General features: G+C 34.3%; 1 protein-coding gene across 5 annotated transcripts in view; it reads right to left on the reverse strand.

Annotated features, from left to right (window-relative positions):
• Positions 1–27,319, reverse strand: part of PCYT1A (phosphate cytidylyltransferase 1A, choline) — a 61,885-nt gene that overhangs the window by 6,405 nt on the left and 28,161 nt on the right. For all 5 annotated transcript variants that reach the window (XM_074301539.1, XM_074301541.1, XM_074301540.1 and 2 more), the window contains 5 exons: positions 19,719–19,818; positions 5,975–6,091; positions 5,167–5,318; positions 804–882; positions 222–364 (listed from right to left, as the gene is read on the reverse strand). In XM_074301539.1, the coding sequence (XP_074157640.1) occupies positions 222–364; positions 804–882; positions 5,167–5,318; positions 5,975–6,091; positions 19,719–19,818 (591 nt within the window). The remainder of the gene's footprint in view (positions 1–221; positions 365–803; positions 883–5,166; positions 5,319–5,974; positions 6,092–19,718; positions 19,819–27,319) is intronic.

Here is a 27,319-nt window from a genome sequence, read left to right on the forward strand (position 1 = left end):
ACTTTCCATTTACACATATTAAATAGAAATATTTTACTCTTTATGTACATATTGATTTATTGACCTTATCCAATTGTCTATGCATTCTTATATATTAGTACACATTTAAAAGCTTTACACTGATGCTAAAGTAATGGAACATGAAAACCAAGCCAATTCTGTTATCCTGGGCAGGTATATAGTTCATAGGGCCTTGGAAGAACCAAAGGGCTATGACTCACATTGATGAAGCTGACATTGAGTTCCTTGGCAGTGTATCCACGCTGCAGGTTCCGCCTTGCATATACGTCGTAGTCCCGAACGATGCGGGTGATGATGTCTGATGTGGATATACCTTCTGTCCTCTGTGTTGGCGCGAACATGCCTAACACCATCACACACACACACACACACACACACACACACACACACACACACACACACAATAGGATACTGTTTAGCCCAGATGATGGGACTTATTTATTTCATAAGGGAAGCCTGGTCAGTATAGCCATAGCATTGCCACAGCAAAGTGCAGAATCCTAGGCTCTTATGTGTTACAAAAGGAAATCTTCAGACTTAGAAATTTGGGCAACTCAATATACATAAACAAGATTTTTAAAAATTAAATTAGCTGTCAAAAGGAAGGCAAGGGCAGAAGGTGCTGAGAACCACCATACGAAAAGGCAGGACTATCTCAGCTTTACCTCAGACCTTAAATATTACCAAAGACAAGATATGGTCTTGGAATTAATTTCTTCCTCTGTTAAACCCTCTCTAGTTACTATTGAGTCCCACAATTTAAGAATTGATCACTGACTCACCTGCTTCTTTGATGTGTTTGTAAACATCATCACTCCCAGCAGAAGAATATGGGATGTCATCATGAGCTACAAAATCAATCTGAAAATAGGAAAGTATTTCAAACCCAGGAAAATTACCATCTGAAAATATACAGCAAATCTTCCTAGGAAAGGATACTAACCAGAAGATAGGATCTAACCTCTCTGTCACAGTCATAAATTTTCTAATATTCCAATAACCTCATAAGGCAATGGTCACACTCATAAATTTCCTAATTCATTCACAAACTACACAACCAACAGTCCAATAACCTCATCAGAGAATAGCAGCAAAAGTGAGGTTTATTGGCTTCAACAGCTTGAAACACTATGGAAACCTATTTTTAAAGCTGTTACACCATGATTGTACATGCTTAACCTATATCAGATAGCTTACTGTCATGGGAGGGAGAAGTTAAGGGAGAAAAATCAAGAACACAAAATCTTATAAAAATGAATACTGAAAATTCTCTTTATGTGCATTTGAAAAAATGAGAGGAAGGGAGGGAGGAAAGGAAGGGAAGAGAAAAGAAAGGAGAGAGTAAGGGAAGGAGGAAGGGAGGAAGTGAAGAAAGGAGGGAAAAAGGGGAGAGGAGGGGGAAGAGAATGAGGGAGGAGAAAGGAAAGAGGAAGGAAAATTGCCATCATGATTTTGCTTAAGGAATGGAGTTTGGCCTGTGAGTCTTGTAGTAAATCTCATAAGTAGCAAATTGATCCTATGAAGGAAGATGAGAAAACTCTTCTTTTTTCAATCCCTTAAAGGACTGACTAAGTAAGGCCTTTGTCAATGCAGAATTAGTTTAAAAAAAAAAATTGTCTTTAATTGATTGCTTCTTTTTTCATCATTTAATGAAATAAGATGAAACTGTAACTGAAAACTATTTTACTGCTAATATTAAGGAGTTATAGCTGAGTTCCAAAAACCAAATTTAAAAAAAAAAAAAAAAAAAAAAAGGCTTTTTGATTCCAGAATTCATCTTGTTTTGTAACTAATGTTATATTTTATATAATAAGTTTTTTATTTTTCAAAATAACATGCAAAAATAGTTTTCAACATTAACCTTTTTAAAAAAAATTTTATTTTCTTGGGGAAAAATTGGAACAAAAGTTTTTGCAATTAACATTAACCTTTGAAAAACTCTGTGTTCTAAATTTTTCTCCCTCACTTTCCCTTCTCCCCTCCCCCATAGCAAGTAATCCAATAGAGGTTAAATGTGTGAAATTCTTCTAAACATGTTTCCATACTTATCATGCTTCACAAGAAAAAGCAGATCAAAAAGGGGGAAAAAAAAAAAAAGCAAGCAAAAAACAAAAAAGGTAAAAACACTAGCTTGTGATCGACATTCAGAACCCACAATCCTGTTTCTGGATGCGGATGGCTCTCTCCATTACACATCTATTGGAATTGGCCTGACTCATCTCATTGTTGAAAAGAACCAAGTCCATCACAGTTGATCATCCCAAAATCTTGTTGCTGTAAACAATGTTCTCTTGGTTCTACTCACTTCACTTAATATTAATTCATATATGTCTTTCAAGGCCTTTTTGAAATCATCCCATTGATCATTTCTCATAGGACATTAATATTCCATTACATTCATATACCATAATTTATTCAGCCATTCCCCAACTGATGGGCATCCATTCAGTTTCCAGTTCCTTGCCTCTACAAAGAGGGCTGCCACATACATTTTTGTATACATGGATCCTTTCCCCTCTTTTATGATCTCTTTGGGATACAGGCCCAGTAGAGACACTGCTAGATCAAAAGGTATGCATAGTTTTATAGTCCTTTGGGCATAGTTTCAAATTGCTCTCCAGACTAGCTGGATCAGTTTACAACTCCACCAACAATATATTAGTGTCTCAGTTTTCCCATATTCCCTCTAACATTTACCATTATTTTTTTCTGTCATCTTAACCAACCTATGAGGTGTAAAGTGATATATCAGAGTTGTCTTAATTTGCATTTCTCTAATCAATAATGATTTAAAACATTTTTTCATATGACTAGATATAACTTTAATTTCTTCATCTGAAAACTGTTCATATCCTTTGACCATTTGTCAATTGGAGAATGACTTGTATTCTTACAAATTTGAGTCAATTCTCTATATATTTTAGAAATGATGCCTTTATCATAAACATTGAATGTAAAAATTTTTTCTCCAGCTTCCTGCTTCCCTTCTAATTGTGGCTGTACTGGTTTTATTTGTACAAAACCTTTTTTTTTTTTTAATTAATTTTATAATTATAATTTTTTGACATTACATATGCATGGGTAATTTTTTTACAGCATTATCCCTTGTACTCACTTCTTTTCTGAATTTTCCCCTCCCTCCCTTTACCCCCTCCCCTCCATGACAGGCAATCCCATACATGTTACATGTGTTACAGTATATTCTAGAGACAATATATATGTGTAAAACCGAGTTTTTTGTTGCACGGTAAGAATTGGATTCAGAAGGTAAAAGTAACCTGGGCAGAAAGACAATGGTGGGGGCAGCTAGGTGACGCAGTGGATAGAGCACCAGCCCTGAATTCAGGAGGACCTGAGTTCAAATGTGATCTCAGACTTAACACTTCCTAGCTGTGTGACCCTGGGCAAGTCACTTAACCCTAGCCTCAGGGAAAAAAAAAAAAAAAAAAAGACAATGGTGCAAACAGTTTACACTCAATTCCCAGTGTTCCTTCTCTGGGTGTATGTTCAAAACCTTTTTAATTTAATGTGATTAAAATTATCCATTTTGCATTTTACAATGTTCCCTAGTTCTTCTTTGCCCATGTATTCCTTCCTTCTCAAAAGATCTAAGATGTTGACTATCCCTTACTCTCCTAATTTGCTTATATCACTCTTTTTTCTAAATCATGAACCCCTTTCAACTTTATTTTGGTATAAGATGTCGAATGTTGATCAATGCCTAGTTTCTGCTATACTATTTTCCAATTTTCCCAGCAATTTCTGTCAAATAGTGAGTTCTTATCCCAGAAGCTAGAGTCTTTGGATTTATCAAACACTAGAGATTACTATAGTCATTGACTTGTGTCTTGTGAACCACTGATCAACTACTCTATTTCTTAGGCAGTACCAAATAGTTTTAAAGCCCACTACTTTGTAATATAGTTTTAGATCTGGTATAGCTAAGATATCTTCATTTGTAATTTTTTTCATTAACAGAATTGATCTTACTGGATGATAATTTTTATTTGCAATGATAAGGGATGATATAGAACAGCAATCTTTTAGGGGTAGCAAAGCAAATTTTTCTTTATTTACTCTCTTTTAAAGAGGAAAGGGGGAAAAGGTGTGGGATTAGTGGCTGCCACAGGTTATTGGCCACATTCTCCAAATTTGAAGAAGCTTTTTACAGAGTAAAACATCTCAGTTAAACAGAATCATCAAGAAAAATCCAAGAGAATGTTTCCTGAGTCTCAGTTGCCTGAGAAAAAAAAGGATGGGGCAAGCAATAAGTTAAGTAATAATTTATTGATAACTAGGTAAGAGCAAGAATGAGAACCAGTATAAGCTGACCAATGTTACAAGAAAAAAAAAGTGAAGAGGGTGTTTGATAGATGACATGAGAGAACACTACAGAACAACTTCCTAATTTTACCTAGGATCTACTCAAGTTAAACTACTAAAAAAATCATCTCACATACTAGTTTTTCCTTTACTCATTTAAAGTATAGAAGAAGCAGATGATTTTATCTGTTTCCAAGGGCCTCCAACAAATTTTCCCTATCCCTACACCTTCCTAAATCCTGTTTCACAGTATCTCAGCCATAACTATTCTTCATTTCTTCACTTAAGTAGCTTTCTACAGTCTTTATATATAGAGAGAGACAATTTTTTTCCTTAATTAAACTCGTGATTTCATTAATGTAAGGAATTTCCAGCAAGGAAAACTCCTCTACCTAAGAAGACCAGCTTTTAGTCTGGAGCTCCAAGAGGCCAATGAGACTTGCCAAAGGTCACATTTGGTGAAGATACATGCCTTAATTAAACATGTTCAAAGCCCTTCGTTCTGTTCTATTAAGTTTCCTCACTTTTTACACCCATCTTTTCCAGAAATAATGGCATTTTTCATTTTATATGAAAATCAAGACAGGACAAAGAATTTACAATGCTCATTTCCTAAATTAAGAGAAAGCACTACTTTCATCAAACTTTTACTCCAAAATTTGGTTCCCAGATACTAGATCCTGAAACAGGATACTCATATAAACATTCTATATGCTCTTCTATAGGAGGGGAGGGATAAGCCCAGGAACCACTCTCTTGAGAGTGCCTCTTGGGAGACAGACTCAAGAATGGAGACACACATACACACACAGAGTCTCATACCTGATGCTCTGCCAAGAATTCAGGTGTTAATGTCCAAGGAGCATTTCTCACCACTTCATCCACATAACGACAGTGTTGAACTGCATCATAGCGTTCATTTTCATTCATCACTGTGAAGCCCTTGAAATTATGTGTCAGTTCATCACTGCAAACTGAGTCAATGGGAACCATTAAGTTATTGAGACAAAAATCACTATTACTTGCTCAACCCTCAGCTTGTATTCTTTCCCCTCCAGAAAATCCACATATCCACATGCTGAACAATTTTCTAGATATAGCTAAGCCCCAAAAGCAAAGTGATTGAATATGTATTTTCCCAACCACAGATGCACATTCCTCTAATTCTAAGGACTTTATGTGTTAAGAACTGTTGAGGACTATTCTGCTGGTCAGAATTAGATCCCCAGCAGCTACTAGCAGGTTGCTCCTGTAATAAGAACTTTTTCCTAGAGTGGATAAAATAAAGATCTAGGAATGAATAGTTTAGTTTACTTTAGCTCTATGCACTGGCATAGACTTAAGCTATCTCTTTATAATTCAGGTGACAAATACCTATATATACAGCTGGATTAGTTTTTAGTACCCTCAAGTGGTCCTACATACAAAACTGTAAACAAAATAAATCAATAATGCTCAGTGACTCAAGTAACTCAGTCTAAAAGTAAATGAAGGAATTATGCAGTATCTTGGTTCTATAAGCAAAGTTCTATTCTCTTGATTGTAGTTACTCCTACTGTGTATTTCAGTATTAGAAAGAAAGAAGAGATACTTACCATCTCTTTCTGAACAAAAGTGAAAAAAATCTTACCTCCCACTATAAGGTATGTGTTAGGGAATAGATTCTTTGCTTGCATCAGGGCCCGGGCATGACCAGAGTGAAATAAGTCAAATATGCCATCAGCATAAACCCGTACAGGTCGATCATCTTAAAATGAAAGATAAAAAAGCTACATTTAAAAGAAGTGATTCATCATCTTATACTCTGTAAATGGCACTGGAGAAGATCACCATTAGACAAGACAGAGATATAGTTTCCCTCTATGTATATGCCAAAAAATGTCATTGGATTCAATAACTGACTACTGTGTCTACCAAATGATCTGGAATTTAACACCTCCTCCTCTATTTTCTTCTTTAAGTGTCCTGATTACCCATTCAAATTGAGGAAATTAGAAATATCCCAAAATTTTCCTGTACAGTAAGTAAATATAAAAAGTCATACCATTAAAATAAAAACCTAAAAGAATAAAAGAAAGTCAGTTTCTTCAATACTATGCCTAAGAGAAGAATTGTTACCTACAAAAGATAGTAAATCATTTCAATTATATAAAATTGAAAAGCTTTTGCATAATCAAATCAATTCAACCAGAATTGGAAGAAAAAAAAATTATTTGGAGAAAAATTTTTGCATAAATGTCAATGACAAATATCTGAAATTCAAATTTCATAAGGAATTCACACAAGCATGAGTCATTTCCCAATAGATAACTTGATCAAGGGATATAAACAAGCAGTTTTTATGTTCCTTTAAAAATTTTTGCTTTCAGGTCACTTATATTTCCTAAAAGGCGTAGGTGAGTGATTCAGTGAATATAGAGTGCCAGGTTGGACTTTAAAAGACTCCTCATTTTCCCGAGTTCAAATCTAGCCTCAGACTCTTATTAGCTGGGCGACCCTGGACATGTCATTTAATTCTGTTTAACCCTTCATCTATAAAATGAGCAAGAAAAGGAGGTGGTATACCACTACCTTTGCCCCCTCCTCCCCAAAAATTAAGGTAACCTACTAGAGTTTGACACAACTGAAATAAATGAACAACAAACCTTTCTATCTCCCAGTAAGCCACACACCCTTTAACAAAGAATAAAAATAGAGGTAGAAAAACAATTCCACAAAACTAATCAACACATCTAGAATTTTCCACAGACAAAGAGAAGTTTCAAATGTTTTGTTGTTAATATTCTTTTCATTTCCATTTTTATATTAATAATGCCAGCATTTTAATAAAAGAATGGTCATTTGGCTATCTCTCACTTAGACCACAGAGCTTTTATGAGGATAAAAAAAGCAATATTTGTAAAGTATTCTGCAATTTTTAAAGGGTTACATAAATACATTGTTATTATTGTTTAATCTGCAAACCACCTGCTTCAGACAAACTGAGGGCTAAGAAAGGCCTTAGCTTAAAAAGGCCAAGGTCTCTCATTACATCCAGGCCATTTCCAGTCACCCTGATGAATATTTTGTCACTGAACCCAGATGGCTCAGTAAGAAAGCATAAGGTTAATGACTTCACACAGCCCTGCCTCATTTAAATCCAATTCATTTGCATATCATATCATCATCTTCCTGATGTCATGGCTCTCTTTGAGAATGAAGGACAACAATCCATTTTTAAAGTCATCCTGGTTGTTTGCTTCATTTTGCATCAGTTTCTAAGCCTTTAATCCTTCTCCATATTCAGCAAATTCACTGTTTTTACAACAATAACATACCATTATATTTATGTGCCACAACTGGTTTATCCATTTCCCCAATCAATATGCATCTATTTTCTTTCCAGTCCTTTACCACTATAAGAAGTACTGCCATAAATATATTAGTGTATATGATTTTTATCAATGACCTCCTTAAAGAATATGCCTAACAGTGAAGTCTCTGGAGTCAAAAGAAATTAGCATTTTAATCTTTCTTATTCTAAATTGCTTTCCAGAACAGCTGAATCAATCCATAGCTCTGCCAACAGTACATTTTTTTGCCAAATGATTTTTAAAAGAAGAAATGTAAGCTATAAACATTCATATAAAAAGCTACAAATCATAATAAGAAATATTTAAGTTAAAACAACTCTGAATTTTCACCTCATACTCAAACTGGCAAAGGTGACAAAAGTTAAAAATGGCAAATGTTGAAAGGGTTATGGAAAACAGGCACACACAGACATAGCTTGTGAAGCTGTGAATTGGTAGAATTCTTCTGGATAACGATTCAAAATTAAAGACAAAAAAGCAACGGTAAAAAGATGTTGTAGTTGGTTGGTTGGTTTTTTAAAAGAACCTTCTTCAAGTTATTCTGTCCTAAATCACAGTTTTAGGCCACACTGTACCAAGCCTAGTCAAAATGAATCTAAAAAGATCATACCAAATCTAGGTTGATCACAAAGATCTCTATGGGAGGAAAAATAATGGCACTACCAATTTCAGAGTACTACTGTGACAAAAGTACTTTGAAAAAATATAAAATAATATAGAAATAAGAGTTAATAATTCTTGCTGAAATTAAAGACTTTATTTTTTATATTCTTTTCCCAATAAAATCAACTTAATTATCAATGATGTTCTGTTTGCAGTTAATGTATTATAACCATTCCAAAACTGCTGCCTAAGAGAGGGCTGACAGAGAGGGTCAGCTTTATGTTTCAAAAATAAATGCTGGTTACAGATTACATGTCATATTCTTTTTAAGTGTGTATATATATATATATATATATATATATATATATATATATATATATATATATATATATATACACACACACACACACACACATATACACACACCATTTCCCCTCTGTTACACACACACACACACACATATACACACACCATTTCCCCTCTGTTAGTGAAAAGTAAGAATCAGTTGGGCTGTTATTTTAGAGGTCATGATGTATTATGAGGGAGAAAAGTACTCTTTGCTTTTATGCTTTGTTCAGGCAATTCTCTGTGCCTGGAGTGTCCCTTCCTCCTTTTTACTGCTAAATTACTACCAGTCCTTTAAAATTCAACTGAAATACCACTGCTTCCATGAAGTCTTTTTACTTGCTTCTCATTAGTGACCCTCTCTTTCAGACATCACTAATACATTCACAACTGCATTATAATATGAATTCTTCCTTTCAATTTTTTAACCTAATTTCCCTATGAATTTCACTTCAAGCTCTAGTCAAATGTACTTGAAAATACTGGGAGATTTCCCTAACTGCTTCTTCTTAGAATCATACATAATCTACACCTCGCTCCCTCATCATGGGCATGGTGGGTGTTTCTCAAGGTTCTGTCCTAGGCTCTCTTTTCTCCTCTCTCTGTTATGGGCCAGAACTTGAAACAAGGTACTAAGTCAGTGGAATTGAAAGAAACAATGGTTATTGAGCATGATGTTTTACTGTTCTCTAATTCAGTACATGTACTTAGTACTATAGTTCCACAAGATTCACATCTATGATGAGAGAGGACAAGCTCAGCCAGAAGGAGAACTAGGGAAGACCAGGAGGCAGTCCTGCCTCCCCCACAAAAACCAAGACACATTCAGGAGGACTTCAAGAAGCTGGCAGAAGCAGAGAAGACAAAGGACTGGCGGCAGGAGCTTAAACTCTCGGAACCAAGGAGAGGGATAGGCCTCTAAAAAAGCTAATCGAGCCCCAGGAAAGGATATAAGAGTTTGAAAAAGACAATAAAGGATTTGGACTTTAATCCCTGGCTGCACTTGTGATTACTGAACTGAAGGGAAGGCTGTCGCCAGAGATCCTAAGGAAACCCCAACAAGAGAATATTATATTTTAGAGGAATATTACACTGCTATACTCAGCAGCTCCTACGGGTTTAACTATCACCTTAGATCTATCACTCTGGTGGCTAGGTGGTGCCATGTATCATCAGAACTGGAGTGGGGAAGGTCTGAGATCTAGTCCAACTTTGGGTGCTACCTAACCCTGGACTTCACTTCGATTTTCTCATCTGTAAAAGGCTATTGGGAGGATAAATAATTGTAAAGCACTTTGTAAATCTTAAAACACTGTATAAATTACTAGTTATCTTAACAATAAATCACATGCACTCTTAGTCTCTCCCTTGAATGTTTATCCAGCATCACCCGGTATCTGTTAGACAATTTTAAATGATATCCTGGGACAATTTATACAATAGCAATTAACACCCTAAAGACAAGTAATGTTGAAAAACTTAGGAATGCTAATCAATTAACTGAACAACCTTGATGGTGGAGGGCTCATGGTAGATGAAACAAAACTTGCTAACTGTTTTGAAGTACAAATTCAGGCTTTTTTTTTTTTTGGACATGGCCAAAATGGGAATTTATGTTATTTAACTAAGCCTATCTGTAAAAGGACTTTTATTTTTCTTTCTCAAACGTGGGGGAGGGGGGAAGGGAAGGCAGGAATAGGAAGGAAAGAAGGTATATTTTCATTGCATGAAAAAATTTTGTTTAAAAACAATGATTAACAACTTCTGAAACTCAACACATCTAGAGTTCAGCTTTTCCCTCTCCCAATTTTGTATTTCTGTTGAAGGTACCACCATTTTTTCAGGTCCCAGGTTCATAATCTTAGCATTGTCTTTAACTCCTAAACTCCATACAATCAGTCAATTTACAAATCTTGGCAATCCTACCTCCACAACTACGTTGTATATATTTGTAAAATATATGCTGCACGTACAAATATCTATCCTTGTCTCCTCCACCACTAGAATGAAAGTAGGGATTATTTCATTCTTTGTTCTTTGTACTTGTATCTCCAGTACCTATCACCATACATGACACACAGTGGTGCTTGTTGACTAAATTGATTGAGCACAGGCCTCTAAGAGCAAGTATAACTAAGAATTAGACCTAGATGAAATTCATGGTCTCTTCCTTAAGCTTTCATAGGGGAGATATGTCTTATGCAGAACTAATTTCAAATTCCTTTACCAACAAAAAATGGCTTCTTAGCCTCTTTGAAGTTCCAAGTAAAATCCTATCTTACAGGATTCCTTTCCCAACCCCTCTTACTTTCAATGCATTCCTTTCTTCTGTTATTTCATTTTTATCTTACATATAGTCTTTGTATAAATTTTTTTGCATATTATTTCCCCATTACATTGTGACTTCCTTTTGTCTTTTTGTCACAGTAATACATAATAGGCTCTTAATAAGTGCTTATTAATTGATTCTGTTGTCCTCATTCCACATTAGATCTTTCCAAAATGGTCACAATATATATTTTCTTTCTGGTTTCATCCATTCTTTTCCAGATTGCACCTATTTAATTCTAATATTGTGCCATTAAAACCTCCCTATGAAAACCTGAGGAGCATTCTTCTCTGCACTTAGCATAAGTTCAAAATTCACTAGATATGATTTTTGTCATTGTTTTTCTTATGTTGGTAACACATAGAATTGTCACCTTACTACCGTAACAAGTCCAAAAAAGAAAAGAGAGAAAAATTACTGATCTGAACCATAATGACAAATCACAACTTTAGCAGCCTTCAACCTTGTTGCTGTTTATTATTTATTTTCATAATTGAGCTATAGTCTCTTTTCCAAAGGTTTTCCACTATCCCTATATCTTCTATTCTTTTATACCTACTTATGCCCTTTAAGTTCTTTTCAGGAGTCCTGGATTCAAATTGCTTCTAAATAACCCATGAGACCTTAGATAAGTCCCCTCCTTGCTATTCCCTTAGCTACAAAATGCTAAGGCTGGACTACACAACCTCTTAAGTTTGCTTCTACATCTAAATATATGATTATAGGATCCAACCTAAAGCCTTCCCCAATTCCCCAATTAGAAATGATCTTTCATACTAAAGAATCCTTTCAAATAATCTATATTTTAAATGCACTCAGGATTTATATAATCATGTGTGATGGTAAATTGTCTATGTGTCTTATCTTTTCTATTTATAATTTCTTTAAGAGTGGAGACTATATCTTACTTCTGCATCTCTATTAGCACCTAACATAATGTAAACATGTAATAAGTATTTGTTAAAATTGTAAAATCAAAGTCTAGATGACCTAGAATCAAGAGACTGGAGAATATATGTTGAAAGTAAACTTATTGGTATAATATAAAGAGTACTGGTCTCGGATAGAATGTCAAAGTTCTGGTCCCAGGAATACTGCTGATACCTGTCACTATTGGAATCACAGCATCACAAAAAGAACTGTCATATTTTTGATGAAAGAACTATGAATCCAAATAGTCTTATAGGATAATTATTCCTAATGGAATTCATTACTAAATAGTATTCATGACTCACTAAGGCTAAAGGGGCTAGCAAATAATTTATATGGGCTTAGCTTAAATAAATGATCTGGCACTTGTGAGCATTCCATTTATTTCCACTTTAGTTCCAAAAAAAAAAAAATGGTTCACAATTCAGTTTACAAACTTTTATGCTTGGTAACAACACTTCAGGGTTGGGCACAATGTTGTCAGAATTCCCTTCAGTAGGAGGATGCAGCCTGCATCCAACTGAATCTTTTTTATCATATGACTTAATTTGACCCTTGAACTAAATGTCTTTGGCATTTTGGAATTTGACTTTCCTTATACTGTTGCAGTTACTATGTTTCTAATCTGGGTTTGTTACAGTCTGCTGTCCATGAGATAATTTATTAAGCCACACTGACTCATATCAAGTACTCTGCTGATCAAGCGATTATAAGTAACCAGAAACTATCACATCACAGAAGAAAACATCAGAGATGAATACAGCAGAGCTATTTGGCAAAAGTAAAATACTCGGTGGGGTTTATCCTTTCATGAAGATTCAAGATGCCAAGCACCTTTCAATATACTGTCCTCACAGGTGCTATGACACTGACATTATGAAGCATTTGTGTGTGTGTGTGTGTGTGTGTGTGTGTTACATATATATATATATATATATATATATATATATATATATATATATATATATATATATATATAATTTACTACTCTTTTTAAGAGTAATTTTTTCCAATTCTTTGTAAAATCAATTTTTGACATTTGTTTTTATAAAATTTTGAGTTTCAAATTTTTCTCCGTCTCTCCCCTCTTCCTAAAACGGTAAGCAATTTGATATATATATATATATGACCTATGTATGTATATATGTATATGCAATCATGTAAAACATATTTCCATAATATTGATGTTGTGAAAGAAACAGACCACAAGGGGGAAAAATTTACAAAGTTAAAAATAATGTGCTTTGATCTACATTCATCAATTCTTTCTCTGGTTGTGGATAACATTTTCCATCGTGAATCTTGCAGTTGTCTTGGATCATTATACTGCTGAAAAAAACTCAGTTGTTCATAATTGATCATTACACAAAGTTGTTATTGTTATTGTATACAATGTTTTCCTGGTTCTGCTTATTTCACTTTGTGTCAGTTCACATAAATCTGCCTGCCCATTTTTCTTATTGTACAATAATATTCCATTATATTCATAAACTACACTTTGTTCAATCATACTTCAATTGATAGACATTTCCCTAAATTTTCAATTTTTTTTTTGTCACTACAAAAAGAACTTCTATAAATATTTTTGTGCGGGTAGGTCCTTTTTCCTTTTTATATGATTTCTCTGGGATACAGAACTACTAATGATATTGTTGAATCCAAAAGTATGTAGTTTGGTTGTCCTTTTGGGCATAGTTCCAGACTGCTCTCCAGAATGGTGGGATCAGTTCACGCCACTTAGTGTTCCAATTTTCCCATATCACTTCTAACTGTTGTCATTTTCCTTTTCTATCATATTAAGTAATCTGATAGGCTTGATATAATGCCTCAAAGTTGTTTTAATCTGCATTTCTCTAATCAGCAGTGAGTTAGAACATTTTACATGACTATAGACAGCTTTGATAATTTTGTTTGAAAATGTCTAAATCATGTACCCATTTTGATTTCATCTTGGTACATGGTATAAGATGTTAGTTTATACCCAGTTGATACAATGCTATTTTCTTGTTTTCTTAACAGTTTTTGTCAAATAGTTGAGTTCTAGGGTCTTTGGATTTATTAAGTAGTAGGTTATTCTAGTCATTTACAGCTATGTCTTGTGTACCTAATCTATTCCACTGATCTATCACTCTATTTCTTAGCCAATATGAGATAGTTTTAATGATTACAGCTTTATAAGACAGTTTGTGATTTGGTACTGCTAGGCTATTTTCTTTTGCTTTTTTCCTCCCCATCAATTCCCTTGATATTCTTGATCTTTTATTCTTCCAGATGAATGTTAATTTTTTTCTAGTTCTTTATGGCACTGGATAAGTAAATTAATAAATTAGGAACTGTCATGTATTATACTGGCTTGGCCTACCCACAAGCAAGTGATATTTTTTGTTTAGACTGGATTTTATTTATGTGAAAAGTGTTTTGTAATTATATTCATGTAAAGATTCCCAAGTATTTTACATTATCAATGGAATTCCTCTTTTTATTTCTTGATAGTGAGCTTTGATTCTCAGGTACAGCAATGCTGATTTATGTGGGTTTGTTTTATATCATGAAACTTTGCTAAAGTTGTTAATTATTTCAACTAGTTTTTAAAGTGAATTCTCTAAGTATATCACTGTTTCATCCGTAAAGAGTGAACATTTTGTTTCCTCACTGACTTCTGTAATTCCTTCAATTTCTTTTTCTTCCCTTATTGCTTTAGCTAACATTTACAATAATAATAGTGGATTTAATAGTCATCTTTGCTTTACACACCCCTAATTTTACTGGTTAGACTTTCAGTTTATCTCCATTGCACATAATATTTGTTTTAGATAGATACTACTTTTCATTTGAAGGAAAGCTGTCTTTGTTCCTATTCTCTCTAGTTTTTACAAGGAATAGGTACTGTGTTTTGTCAAAAGCTCTTTCAATATCTATTGAAATAATTATAATTTCTATTGATTTTGTTATTAATAAGATCAATTATGCTGATAGTTTTCTTAATCTAGAACCAGAGGACACATGACTAATGCAGAAATTTGTTTTATAGGATTATACATATTTGTAATGGGTTTTGTTTTTCTTGACTTTTTTAATGGGTGGGGGGAGAAGTAAGAGACAAATCTGGATTTAAAGATATAAAGAAAGAATTTTAAAGTCTCTGTGTGATTCAATATGGGTATAGAAATTTTTCTTACCTTGCAGGAAAGCAGGAAGGGAAAGGGATATGAGAAGAGGGAAGGATGATAGAAGAGAGGATATATTGGGGAGGGAGTAGTCAGAAGGAGTGGAAGATGGACAAGGTGGAAGAAGAGGGAGAACAGAATAAATGGGGAAGGAGGAATACAGTTAGCAACAATAATTATGAAGAGAATTTTAAAGGAAGTTTCTCTGATAAAGGTCTCTTTTTCCAAATGTATAGAGGAATTGAGTCAAACTTAAGAAAAATAAAAGCCATTACCCAATTGATAAATAATCAAAAGATAAGAACTATGCCCAAAGAGCTATAAAGAAATTTTTAAAAAGGGGAAAGACCTATATGTACAAAAATATGTATAAGCAGCTCTTTTGTCAGAGCAAAGAATCGGAAATTGAGGGGATGCCTATCAGCTGGGGAATGGTTGAATAAACTGGTATGTGATGATGATGGAATACTATTGTTCTATAAGAAATGATAAGTAGGATGCTCTCAGAAAGAGGTGGAAAGTCCTCCATGAGCTCATGCAAAATGAAATGTACTACATACAAACTAATAGCAATGTTGTGTGATGATCAGCTCTGAATGACTTTGCTATTCTCAGCAATACAACAATCCCAGATCTCTGGATATGGATAGCATTTTCATCATAAGGATCTGATTGTGTCTGAATACAGAATGAAGCATACTTAAAAAAAAAAAAAAATTATTTTTCTTAAAGTGTTTTTCCCCCCATGGGTGGGGGGAGGAGGGAGATAAGAGATCTGGTTTTTTTGTTTGTTTGTTTGTTTTTGGCAAGATGACTTTTTTTTTAACTGAGGCAATTGGGTTAAGTGACTTGCCCAGTGTCACACAATCAGGAAGTATTACAAATCTAAGGCCAGATTTGAACTCAGGTCCTCCTGACTTCAGGGCTGGTGCTATATCCACTGTATCACCTAGCTGTACCTCAACATGACTTTTATGAAAATGTCTGGTATAATTTTACATATGCTTTCTTAATGGAGAGAGAGAAAAAGAAGTTTGGGAGAGAATCTGGAACCTAAAATTTTAAAAACAATTTAAAAAAAAATTATTTTACATGTAACTGGAAAAAATATATAGATATATACACACACACACACACACACATACAGAGACACCATTTTAAAAATAAGTACAGTATTATAAAATATTTGTGAGTACACTTATCAAGGCACACAAAAGAATAAAACATTCTTTGTAGAAATGAACCTAGATCTAGGCAATTAGAAAAAATGTTAATTGTTCACAATTGAGCCAGACCCATTAATGTAATAAAAATAACAGAGTAACCTAAATAAGATAAAACAATCTGACTTCACTATTGCTGTCTGACTCATCAATGACTCGTCAACATTTCTATATTTGTAACTTCCAATTTATCTTTGATATTTCTATCTCTAGCCCCTCTCCTATCTAATCAGTTACCAGGTCCTATCAGTTCCAGCTCAGCAATATCTCTTTAGTCACTCCTCTTCTCCCTATTTCAAATGTTTCATTTATGGCACAACCCCTTATCACCACCTGCATGAACTTTATCATATATATATATATCATGAACATATCACCACCTCAGTGAAACAAATGCTCCTTAGAAAAAGTGAATATGAATTCATTCTTGTCTTTGTCTCTTTAGCCTTTAACAGGTAATACATAGTAAGGTGCTTAAAAGCTGGTGATTGGGGCAGCTAGGTGGCGCAGTGGATAGAGCACCAGCCCTGAATTCAGGAGTACCCGAGTTCAAATCTGATCTCTGACACTTAACAAGTCCTAGCTGTGTGACCCTGGGCAAGTCACTTAACCCCAGCCTCAGGGGGGGAAAAAAAATTAGTAAAAGCTGGTGATTGACTGATGCCATAACTTCCTTTCAGGTTTTCCTACATTCTAACTGCTCTTTTATACTGATGCTAGGAAAATCTTTCTTATGCACAGATGTGGTCCATTACTCTTCTGAATAAAATATTTCATTACTGCATATTAAACTTGAAATTAATTTGCTCAGCATTCATGACCCTGTACAAGCCAAGCCTTACAGCTATTCTCAATTCTTGAAATGCTTTCCACCCTTCTTTTTCTACTCCCTGAATTCCTACCTTACTTTTAGACTCCAAATGAAATGCTACATCATCTAAGGAGGCAGAAAAGTACAAAACACACTCACAGGATAGTGTTCAATCCAATTTGAAAGTAGATGCATCTTTCTGTGAATTTGGGGGTTTTATGTTGGATTGAATACATTTTTAAGGTGTTAAGAATACTGCGACTATTTTGTATTTTCCTGTCTTACCTTTACATCCCTGATGCCATAGTTCTCTTTGAAAATGAAAGACAAACAACAGCAGGAAAAAAATGTCTGGTCAGCTAATTCAATATAGTAATGTGGACCAAGGACTTGCTCTGTCTTCAAGAGGTTTCCTGATCAGTTTCAAATGAACCAAAAATACAAGTGAAAGGGTTCTATTTATCATGTTCTACTAAGTTCCAAAGTCAATTCTCTAGAAGGAGATACCTCTCTCCTATTCTCAAAGACACAAAAGATCAAAATATTTCATATGTAATGATAGATCAAGCCAGTCCTAGGGAGCTGTAGCTAAATAACTTAGGAAATTTAGAATCACCCAGCATATAACTACACTGATTTGTTTTATTTGTATTTTCAATAACATCAGCCAGATCTATTATATCTGAGAATATCTAAGGACACCTACACGGTTTCTACTCATATCATGGTTATAGTAATGAAGATTAAGAAGAGCTGACTGATATAGAAGATATTTCTGAGATAGAACTAACTAAACTGGTAACTTAGTGTATATGAATTACACAAGTATATTGTTTCTTAACTTTCATATTTTTTCCTTATAAATGAATTCTAGGGGGGGGAGAAAACCACTCTTCTTATTTTAGATGTGTAATAGCCAGAGCAAAAGATGAAATGGGAAAGAGTTGATACCAGAATGGTACAGTGGCAACAGCAGCAGAAGATGAATTAAGAAATAATTAAGGCCCTTTGACCCAGCATTGCTGTTATTGGGCTTATATCCCAAAGAAATACTAAAGAGCGGAAAGGGACCTGTATGTGCCAAAATGTTTGTGGCAGCTCTTTTTGTTGTAGCTAGAAACTGGAAGATGAATGGATGTCCATCAATTGGAGAATGGTTGGGTAAATTATGGTATATGAAGGTTATAGAATATTATTGCTCTGTAAGAAATGACCAGCAGGAGGAATACAGAGAGGCTTGGAGGAGACTTGCATGAACTGATGTTGAGTGAAATTAGCAGAACCAGAAGATTGCTGTACACTTCAATGCTGTATGAAGATATATTCTGATGGAAGTGGATATCTTCAATATAAAGAAGATCCAACTCACTTCCAGTTGATCAATGATGGTTAGAAACAACTACACCCAGAGAAGGAACACTGGGAAATGAATGTAAATAGTTAGTACTACTGTCTATCTACCCAGGTTACTTATACCTTTGGAATCTAATACTTAATGTGCAACAAGAAAATGGTATTTACACACATATATTGTATCTAGGTTATATTGTAACACATGTAAAATGTATGGGATTACCTGTCATGGGGGAGAGGAAGTGGAGAGGGGGGGCATAATTTGGAAAAAATGAATACAAGGGATAATGTTATAAAAAAAAAATTGCTCATGCTTATATACCGTGGAAAAAAATTCTAAATTAAAAAAAAAAAAAAAGAAATAATTAAGGACTGAATTAAATGTTTTCTCTTCACCCTCACCCTCTTTCCTTCTCCATAAGATTGGAAGGATCCTTAGGCTTTATATGGACTAAGAGATACAGTGGGAAATTTAGAAAATAATAAAAAAGAGGAAAGCCCTAAGTTGAAGAGAGTGGTTCCAGGCAGAAGAAATGATTGTTTCACTGATGCCCTAAGTCTAGAACTGGTTCCTTCACAGACTAAAACAGAGTAAAAGAAGGAGAAAAAAAAATTACAAGAGTAGGATGAAGGTTGAGCCACACGCCAGGTTTCTGAACCTCAATCATTATGCAATACAGCCACCAAAGAATTTGAAGAAATAATCTGAAATAGTCAAACATCTGTATGCAGAACCTGAAATTAATGAAGAACTGGAAGGGAAGACTGCTAAGTAAAACATTTTAAGTGCCCAGGGAGTCTTACACCAGACTGATGATAGCAGAAATGGAGATGAGAAGCTGCAGAAGTAGAAATCAACATTAGTTAGCAACTAACTGGATTCTGGCAGTAGAGAAGTTGGCTAACAGAAATTCTAAGTCTAGGTTATGAAGAGAAAAGTAATGCCATTGAAAGCAATGGCAATGAAATTGTGAGCCAGTAAACATTTTCTCAGATTGATAGGTTGCTACCCATTTCAATATATAACCTCTTCAATCCTAACCAATAAATGGAAGAAAGGACAATGTTACATTACATTCTCTAAGCTTCTTTTCACTTACCTTCCAAACAGTGGCAAGACTGATGAGAGGAAAACCTACTTCACAAGACAGAAATTCCTATATATTTATAGAGGACAGTAACTATTATGCTATTTCAATCCATGAGATGCTAAAAAATTAACAAGAATAAGGAAGCACACTTAATATGAAATTTACTTACAAGGAGTCCCTCTTCTGGCCTCCTCCATAGTTACTCTGACATAAGGCTTACTGAAGTCAATTTCAACTTCATCTGAAAATGGGGCTGGCTCTTTTAAGCCCTTTAAGAAAAATAAAGGAGAAGAAATAGTTAGCTTTCATTAAAAAAAAAAAAAAAAATCAAATTACTAGAGGAAGAACAAATTTTTAAAAATAACGATTAAATTAAATATCCTGACATCTTAAGACATGGTATAATCAAATCTTTTTTCAACATGTGGCTAAGAGAAGTCCTTATGGAATAAGCTCAGAGATTCAATAGAGGTTTTTCCTGTAGTTTTTAAGGAATATTTCCCCCACTTTATATTCTTGGGTTTTTCCAATATTAGATTCCTGTTTTTTATTGCTTTGGTTTCTTGTTTATCTAGTCTATTCCACTGATCTATTTTCCCCCATATTTAAACCATTATCAAATAGTTTTGATAATAATTTGTACTGAGAAACTTTTTGGTATTTCTCCATTGCAAATAAAGCTCAATCTAGTTTTGCATAAAAGCTTTTAATCACATTAAAGAAGAATCTTTCTTCTATGCCTTTTAATGGTTTTCAACTTAAACGAGTTTTGTAATTTGTCAGACAAAAGTCAAGTTTAGACCAAAACCTTATATCATATGCCACAATAAGCTAAAAAAAAAAAAAAAAAAAAAAAAAAGACTTGAATGTTTAGTGTCATAAAAAATTGGAGAATTCTTAGTCAAACAAAGGAAAGAAAGACAATCATAAAAATGAAAACATTTGAGTTAGGTTACATAAAATTAAAAATATTTTGCATAAACAAATCAAAGTAGAATTAAAAAATTAGTTAAAAGGAAAATATTTTTATATCAACCATTATTGATAAACATTTGTTTGATAACAAGACATGTAAGGAATTCAATACCTGCTATGCACCAGGCATAACACTAGGTACAAAAATGCAAAGAAAGAAAAAAATGAAAGTCCCTTACCTCAAAAAATTTATATCTACTAGGAAAGTACAACATACATTCAAAAGAATAAATATACAATAGAAAGAAATATAATTAAGAGAAGTAAGGATCTTAAGAATCTTTTCTACGAAGTAACATTTGATCTAAGCCTGAAAAGGGCATGAAAATTCCTAGCAACAGAGGGAAGTAAAGAGAACATTCATTTCAGGCATAGGGAACATTTTGTGCAAAGATGTGGAAGTGGGAGATGAGGCATCAAGCACCAGGAACAACAAGTAGATCAGGTTTACCTACATAGAGTTGAACATGGAGGTGGTAATGGCAATGTGTAATCAGCCTGGGAAAATAGGTTGAAAGCAGATTGTGAAAGGCTTTAAATTTCAAAAAGAGGAGTTTGTGTTTTTCCCTTGGAAAAATATGGAACCAATAAAGCCTTCTGACCAAGTAATGTAATATAATCATGAAGAATGACCTGTGCTTTAGGAATGGCAATCTGGTAGCCATGTGAGAGGGGAGATATTAAAAGAACAATTAAGTTGAGATAAGAGATAATGAGAACCTAATCTAGAGCAGTAAATGTAATGGAATGTTATTATTGAAAATAAGATATGACAAATATAACTTCCAACAAAGATGGAGGTCAGAACAAAAACAAAATGACCAGTTTCTATATACCCACTCCAGCAAAAGATCCTGAAATTTGTACCAGACCAAATAATGATTAAAAAAAACAAAACAAAACAAAACAAAAAAACGGCCAAGGAATTTTAAAACTATAATAAATTACTCCTTCTATTACAGAATTACCAAAAAAGTCAGTCAAAAGCTCAGGAACAAAAGGACGGGGACTATCAACAAAGCAAATGCAGGCAAATAAGCTCATTAGAGATTTCCTTGGGATACAGACTGGTAGGGAATCTCAAAGGGGGTGATAAATTATGTGATGAAAGGTTTGCAGAATAGTTTTGCTGTTTTACAGCTATGGTATAAATGTCACGCTGACTCACTATCCTACTTAACCACTGTGAATTTCCCAAATCATCCTTTTTCAAACCTCCCATGATAACTTTCCTCAGACCCTTTCTGTTGGGAACCTTGCTTTATTGTCACTGGAAAAATTGAGGTCATTTGCTAAGAGCTTCCTCTTCAACTCACATGACCGGGATAGTTCCTCCTACTACAATTAACTCCACCTTCACTGTCACACAAGAAGAGATAAGCTGTTTTCTACTTACCTAGGCAAAACTCTGTACAAGTGGTACCAATATATCCTATCTTCTCTAGCAGATTACCCCTTATTTCACTTATCATTATCTCCTTGTCTCCTTGATGCTTTTCTATTACCTACAAACATTCTCATTTCTTCTCCATTCTCAAAAAATTATCAGTTGATACCACTACACACCTGTCAGATTGGCTAAAATGACAGAAACAAATAATGATGAATGTTGGAGGGAGATGTGGGAAAACTGGGACACTAATACATTGTTGGTGGAGCTGTGAAAGAATCCGGCCATTTTGGAGAGCAATCTGGAACTATGCCCAAAAAGTTATCAAACTGTGCATACCCTTTGATTCAGAAGTGCTACTACTGGGCTTATATCACAAAGAAATACTAAAGAGGGGAAAGGGACCTGTATGTGCCAAAATGTTTGTAGCAGCTCTTTTCCTAGTGGCTAGAAACTGGAAGATGAATGGATGTCCATCAATTGGAGAATGGTTGGGTAAATTATGGTATATGAAGGCTATGGAATATTATTGCTCTGTAAGAAATGACCAGCAGGATGAATTCAGAAAGGCTTGGAGAGACTTGCATGAATTGATGCTGAGTGAAATGAATAGAACCAGAAGATCGCTGTACACTTCAATGTTGTACGAAGATATATTCTGATGGAAGTGGATATCTTCAACATAAAGAAGATCCAACTCACTTCCAGTTGATCAATGATGGACAGAAACAACTACACCCAGAGAAGGAACACTGGGAAGTGAATGTAAATTGTTTAGCACTACTGTCTATCTACCCAGGTTACTTATACCTTCGGAACCCAATACTTAATGTGCAACAAGAAAACTGGATTTACACACATATATTATATCTAGGTTATACTGTAACACATGTAAAATGTATGAGATTGCCCGTCATCTAGGGGAGGGAGTAGAGGGAGGGAGGGGAAAATCTGGAAAAATGAATACAAGGGATAATGTTATAAATTACTCATGCATATATACTGTCAAAAAAATGTATAATTCTAAAATTAATAAAAAAAAATTCTCAGTTGATCTTATCATCCCAACTACTTATCATGCCATCTTCATTTCTCCATTGTAGGTACACTCCTTGAAAAGGTCCACTACATGGAATAAGTTAGATTAACAGGATAAAATAATCATTAACTATAGCAATCTAGTGTTTGGCAAACCCAAATATATAAGCTTTTGGAATAAGAATTCACTATTTGACAAAACTACTGGGAAAATTGGAAACTAGTATGGCAGAAACTAGGCATTGATTCACACGTAAGGTCAAAATGGATTCATAATCTAGACATGAAGAATGATGTTATAAATAAATTAGAAGAACATAGGATAGTTTACCTCTCAGGTTTGTGGAGGAGGAAGGAATTTTGACCAAAGAAGAATTAGAGATAATTATTGATCACAAAATAGATAATTGTGATTATATTAAGTTAAAAAGTTTTTACAAAATAAAACTAATACAGACAAGATTAGAAGGGAAGCAATAAACTGGGAAAATATTTTTACATTCAAAGGTTCTAATAAAGGCCTCATTTCCAAAATATATAGAGAATTGACTCAAATTTATAAGAAATCAAGCTATTCTCCAATTGATAAATGGTCAAAAGATATGAATAGACAATTTTCAGATGAAGAAATTTTTTGCCTTTCATCTTCAAAGATGATTACAATAATGATAATGGAAGTAAATTTTTACTCGCCCACAGTCAACAAGTAATTAAAAAAAAATTAACAATAACTATTTACTTTTTAAAATATTTTTAAAATACTTTTTAAATTAAAAAAAAAAAAAAGATAATTTTCTTTTCTTTTTTTTTTTTTTAATTCATTTTTCCAAATTATCCCCTCCCTCCCTCCACTCCCTCCCCCCCGATGACAGGTAATCCCATACATTTTACATGTGTTACAATATAACCTAGATACAATATATGTGTGTAAATACCATTTTCTTGTTGCACATTAATTATTAGCTTCCGAAGGTATAAGTAACCTGGGTAGATAGACAGTAGTGCTAACAATTTACATTCACTTCCCAGTGTTCCTTCTCTGGGTGTAGTTATTTCTGTCCATCATTGATCAACTGGAAGTGAGTTGGATCTTCTTTGTGTTGAAGATTTCCACTTCCATCAGAATACATCCTCATACAGTATTGTTGTTGAAGTGTATAGTAATCTTCTGGTTCTGCTCATTTCACTCAGCAACAGTTGATGTAAGTCTCTCCAAGCCTCTCTGTATTCGTCCTGCTGGTCATTTCTTACAGAACAATAATATTCCATAACCTTCATATACCATAATTTACCCAACCATTCTCCAATTGATGGACATCCATTCAACTTCCAGTTTCTAGCTACAACAAAAAGAGCTGCTACAAACATTTTGGCATATACAGGTCCCAAAAAAAGATAATGTTCAACATTCACCCTTGCTAAAGCTTGTATTCTAATTTTTTTTTTTCTTCTCTTTCCCTCCCTCCCCTAGACAATAAGTAATACAATACAGGTTAAACATATGCAATTCTTCTAAACATATTTCCACATTTATCATGCTGTACAAGAAAAATCAGATCAGAAAGGGGGGGAAATGAGAAAGACCAAAAAAAAAAAAAGATGAAAATACTATGTTGTGATCCACATTCAGTTCCTCATAATCCTCTTTCTGGATGCAGATGGCTCTTTCCATCACAAGTCTATTGGAATTAATCCGAATCATCTCATTGTTGAAAAAAGCCAGGTCTATCAGAGTTGATCATCCCATAATCTTGTTGCTATATACAATGTTTTTATGGTTCTACTAACTTCACTTAACATCGTTCACATAAGTCTCTCCAGGCCTCTCTGAAATCATCTTCCTGATCATTTTTTTTATAGAACAACAATATCCCATAACATCCATATACCATAACTTATTCAACCATTTTCCATTTGATGGGCATCCATTCAGTTTCCAGTTCCTTGTCACCATAAAAAGGGCTGCCACAAACATTTTTGCACATCAATGAGTATATGTCAAACATAACCTTATCACCAATTATACCCAAGCCCTGGTAGAATATGTTGCTGACCACCTTTCAAAGAAGTCTAAAGAGCCTTCCTTGCCTTCATTTGACACCTTCTATACTTAACCTCTGCTTATTAAGCAAATGTGAAGTATTATACCCGTAACCCTACAATGTTTCTTGGCATACTACCCTTATGTTCCAAAACATCATAAATATTGCTGTATTATCTGTCCATTAAACTGATTTCAATCTTTCAATCATGTTTAAGTTATTGGTGAACTACAATTAAAAACCTGCTATTGTCACATCTATTTTCTATCCTGAGAACTCCAGTTATTTACTTTTTTTTTTTTTGGCAATTGGGGTTAAGTGACTTGCCCTGGGTCACACAGCTAGGAAGTGTTATGTGTCTGAGACCAGTCCTTCTGACTTCAGGGTTGGTGCTCTATCTACTGTGCCACCTAGCTGCCCCCAGATTATTTACATTTAGCAACAAGCTTTTCTCCATGACTCTGACAATGAATTAACCTATTCCTGACGAGTCCTAAAGTTAAAAGAACAAAACCAAAAACAAAACCCTATCCTTCACAGATCCACTGTGCAAGAATCCCACAAAGAAGATTTATTTTTAAAATATATTTAAAAGATAATTTATTTTAAATTTTAGTTACCTCATTCTCGACACTCAAATCCAAAACCTATAGGCCATGACATGATGTTTCTCTTAATGTAGCCAAAAATTAGATTAATATTTTTGGCAGCCACATCAAAAAGATATTCCTTTTGAGTTTGCAACCCATTAAAATGCCCAGATCTTTTTTCTTTCTTTCTTTTTTTAATTATAGCTTTTTATTTACAAGATACATGCATGGGTAATTTTTCAGCATTGACAATTGCAAAACCTTTTGTTACAATTTTTCCCCTCTTTCCCCCCATCCCTTCCTCTGTCAGGTTGACCAATACATGTTATATATGTTAAAGTATATGTCAAATACAATATATGTATACATGTCCATAGTTATTTTGCTGTACAAAAAAATCGATCTTTGAAATAGTGTACAATTAGCCTGTGAAGGAAATAAAAAATACAGGTGGACAAAAATAGAGGGATTAGGAATTCTATGTAGTGGTTCATACTCATTTCCCAGAGTTCTTTTGCTGGGTGTAGCTGTTTCAATTCATTACTGCTCTATTAAGAGCTGATTTGGTTCATCTCATTGTTGAAGAGAGCCAAGTCCATCAGAATTGATCATCATATAGTATTGTTGTTGAAGTATATAATGATCCCCTGGTCCTGCTCACCTCACCTCACTCAGCATCAGTTCATGTAAGTCTCTCCAGGCCATTCTGAAATCATCCTGTTGATCATTTTTTACAGAACAATAATATTCCATAATATTCATATACCACAATTTATTCAGCCATTCTCCAATACATGGGCATCCACTCAGTTTCCAGTTTCTGGCCACTACAAAGAGGGCTGCCACAAACATTCTTGCACATACAGGTTTCTTTCCCTTCTTTAAGATCTCTTTGGGATATAAGCCCAGTAGAAACACTGCTGGATCAAAAGGTATTCACAATTTGATAATTTTTTGAGCATAGTTCCAAACTGCTCTCCAGAATGGCTTGGATGTATTCACAATTCTACTAACGATGTATCAGTGTCCCAGTTTTCCCACATCCCCTCCAACATTCCGCATTATCTTTCCCTGTCATTCTAGCCAATCTGACAGGTGTGTAGTGGTATCTCAGAGTTATCTTCATTTGCATTTCTTTGATTAATAATGACTTGGAGCATCTTTTCATATGGCTAGAAATAATTCTTCATCTGAGAATTATCTGTTCATATCCTTTGACCATTTATCAACTGAAGAATGGATTGATTCCCAGATCTTTTTTCAAAGGAACTGCTATCTATCTAATTTGCCTCATTCATCCTGGGAAGGGCATTCTTAAGCTGGAAAGGCCAGTGAAGCAAAACCAGGATGGCCTCAAGGTCATACTATGAGAGCAAAAGGATACAATTCAGAATTCCTTTTTCCTTTAAAATTTAGACATTAAATACTAAGAGAGAATTGAGAAGGAAAATCCATTTATATAATCTTCACTTTTACCATCAATCCCAATAAAAAATCTATACTATAAGCTATATTGTAACCTATGACCCCCTCCCAAAAAAAAACCAAGCCAAAAAAAAAAAACCCCTAATAGTCCTCTTATAACCTTCTTGAGCTCTCCATCTGTAAACAAGTATTTGGAAAATAATGGCTTAAATAAGTTTATTAATTCACTAGATTTCTAAAGCACTTTTTAACTTCAAGGAGCTATCCTGGATTTTTCAGCAGTGGGTCAAAACTCAATGTGGATGATATA

The sequence above is a fragment of the Sminthopsis crassicaudata genome, chromosome 3, assembly GCF_048593235.1.
Source record: "Sminthopsis crassicaudata isolate SCR6 chromosome 3, ASM4859323v1, whole genome shotgun sequence".
Lineage (NCBI taxonomy): Eukaryota > Metazoa > Chordata > Mammalia > Dasyuromorphia > Dasyuridae > Sminthopsis > Sminthopsis crassicaudata.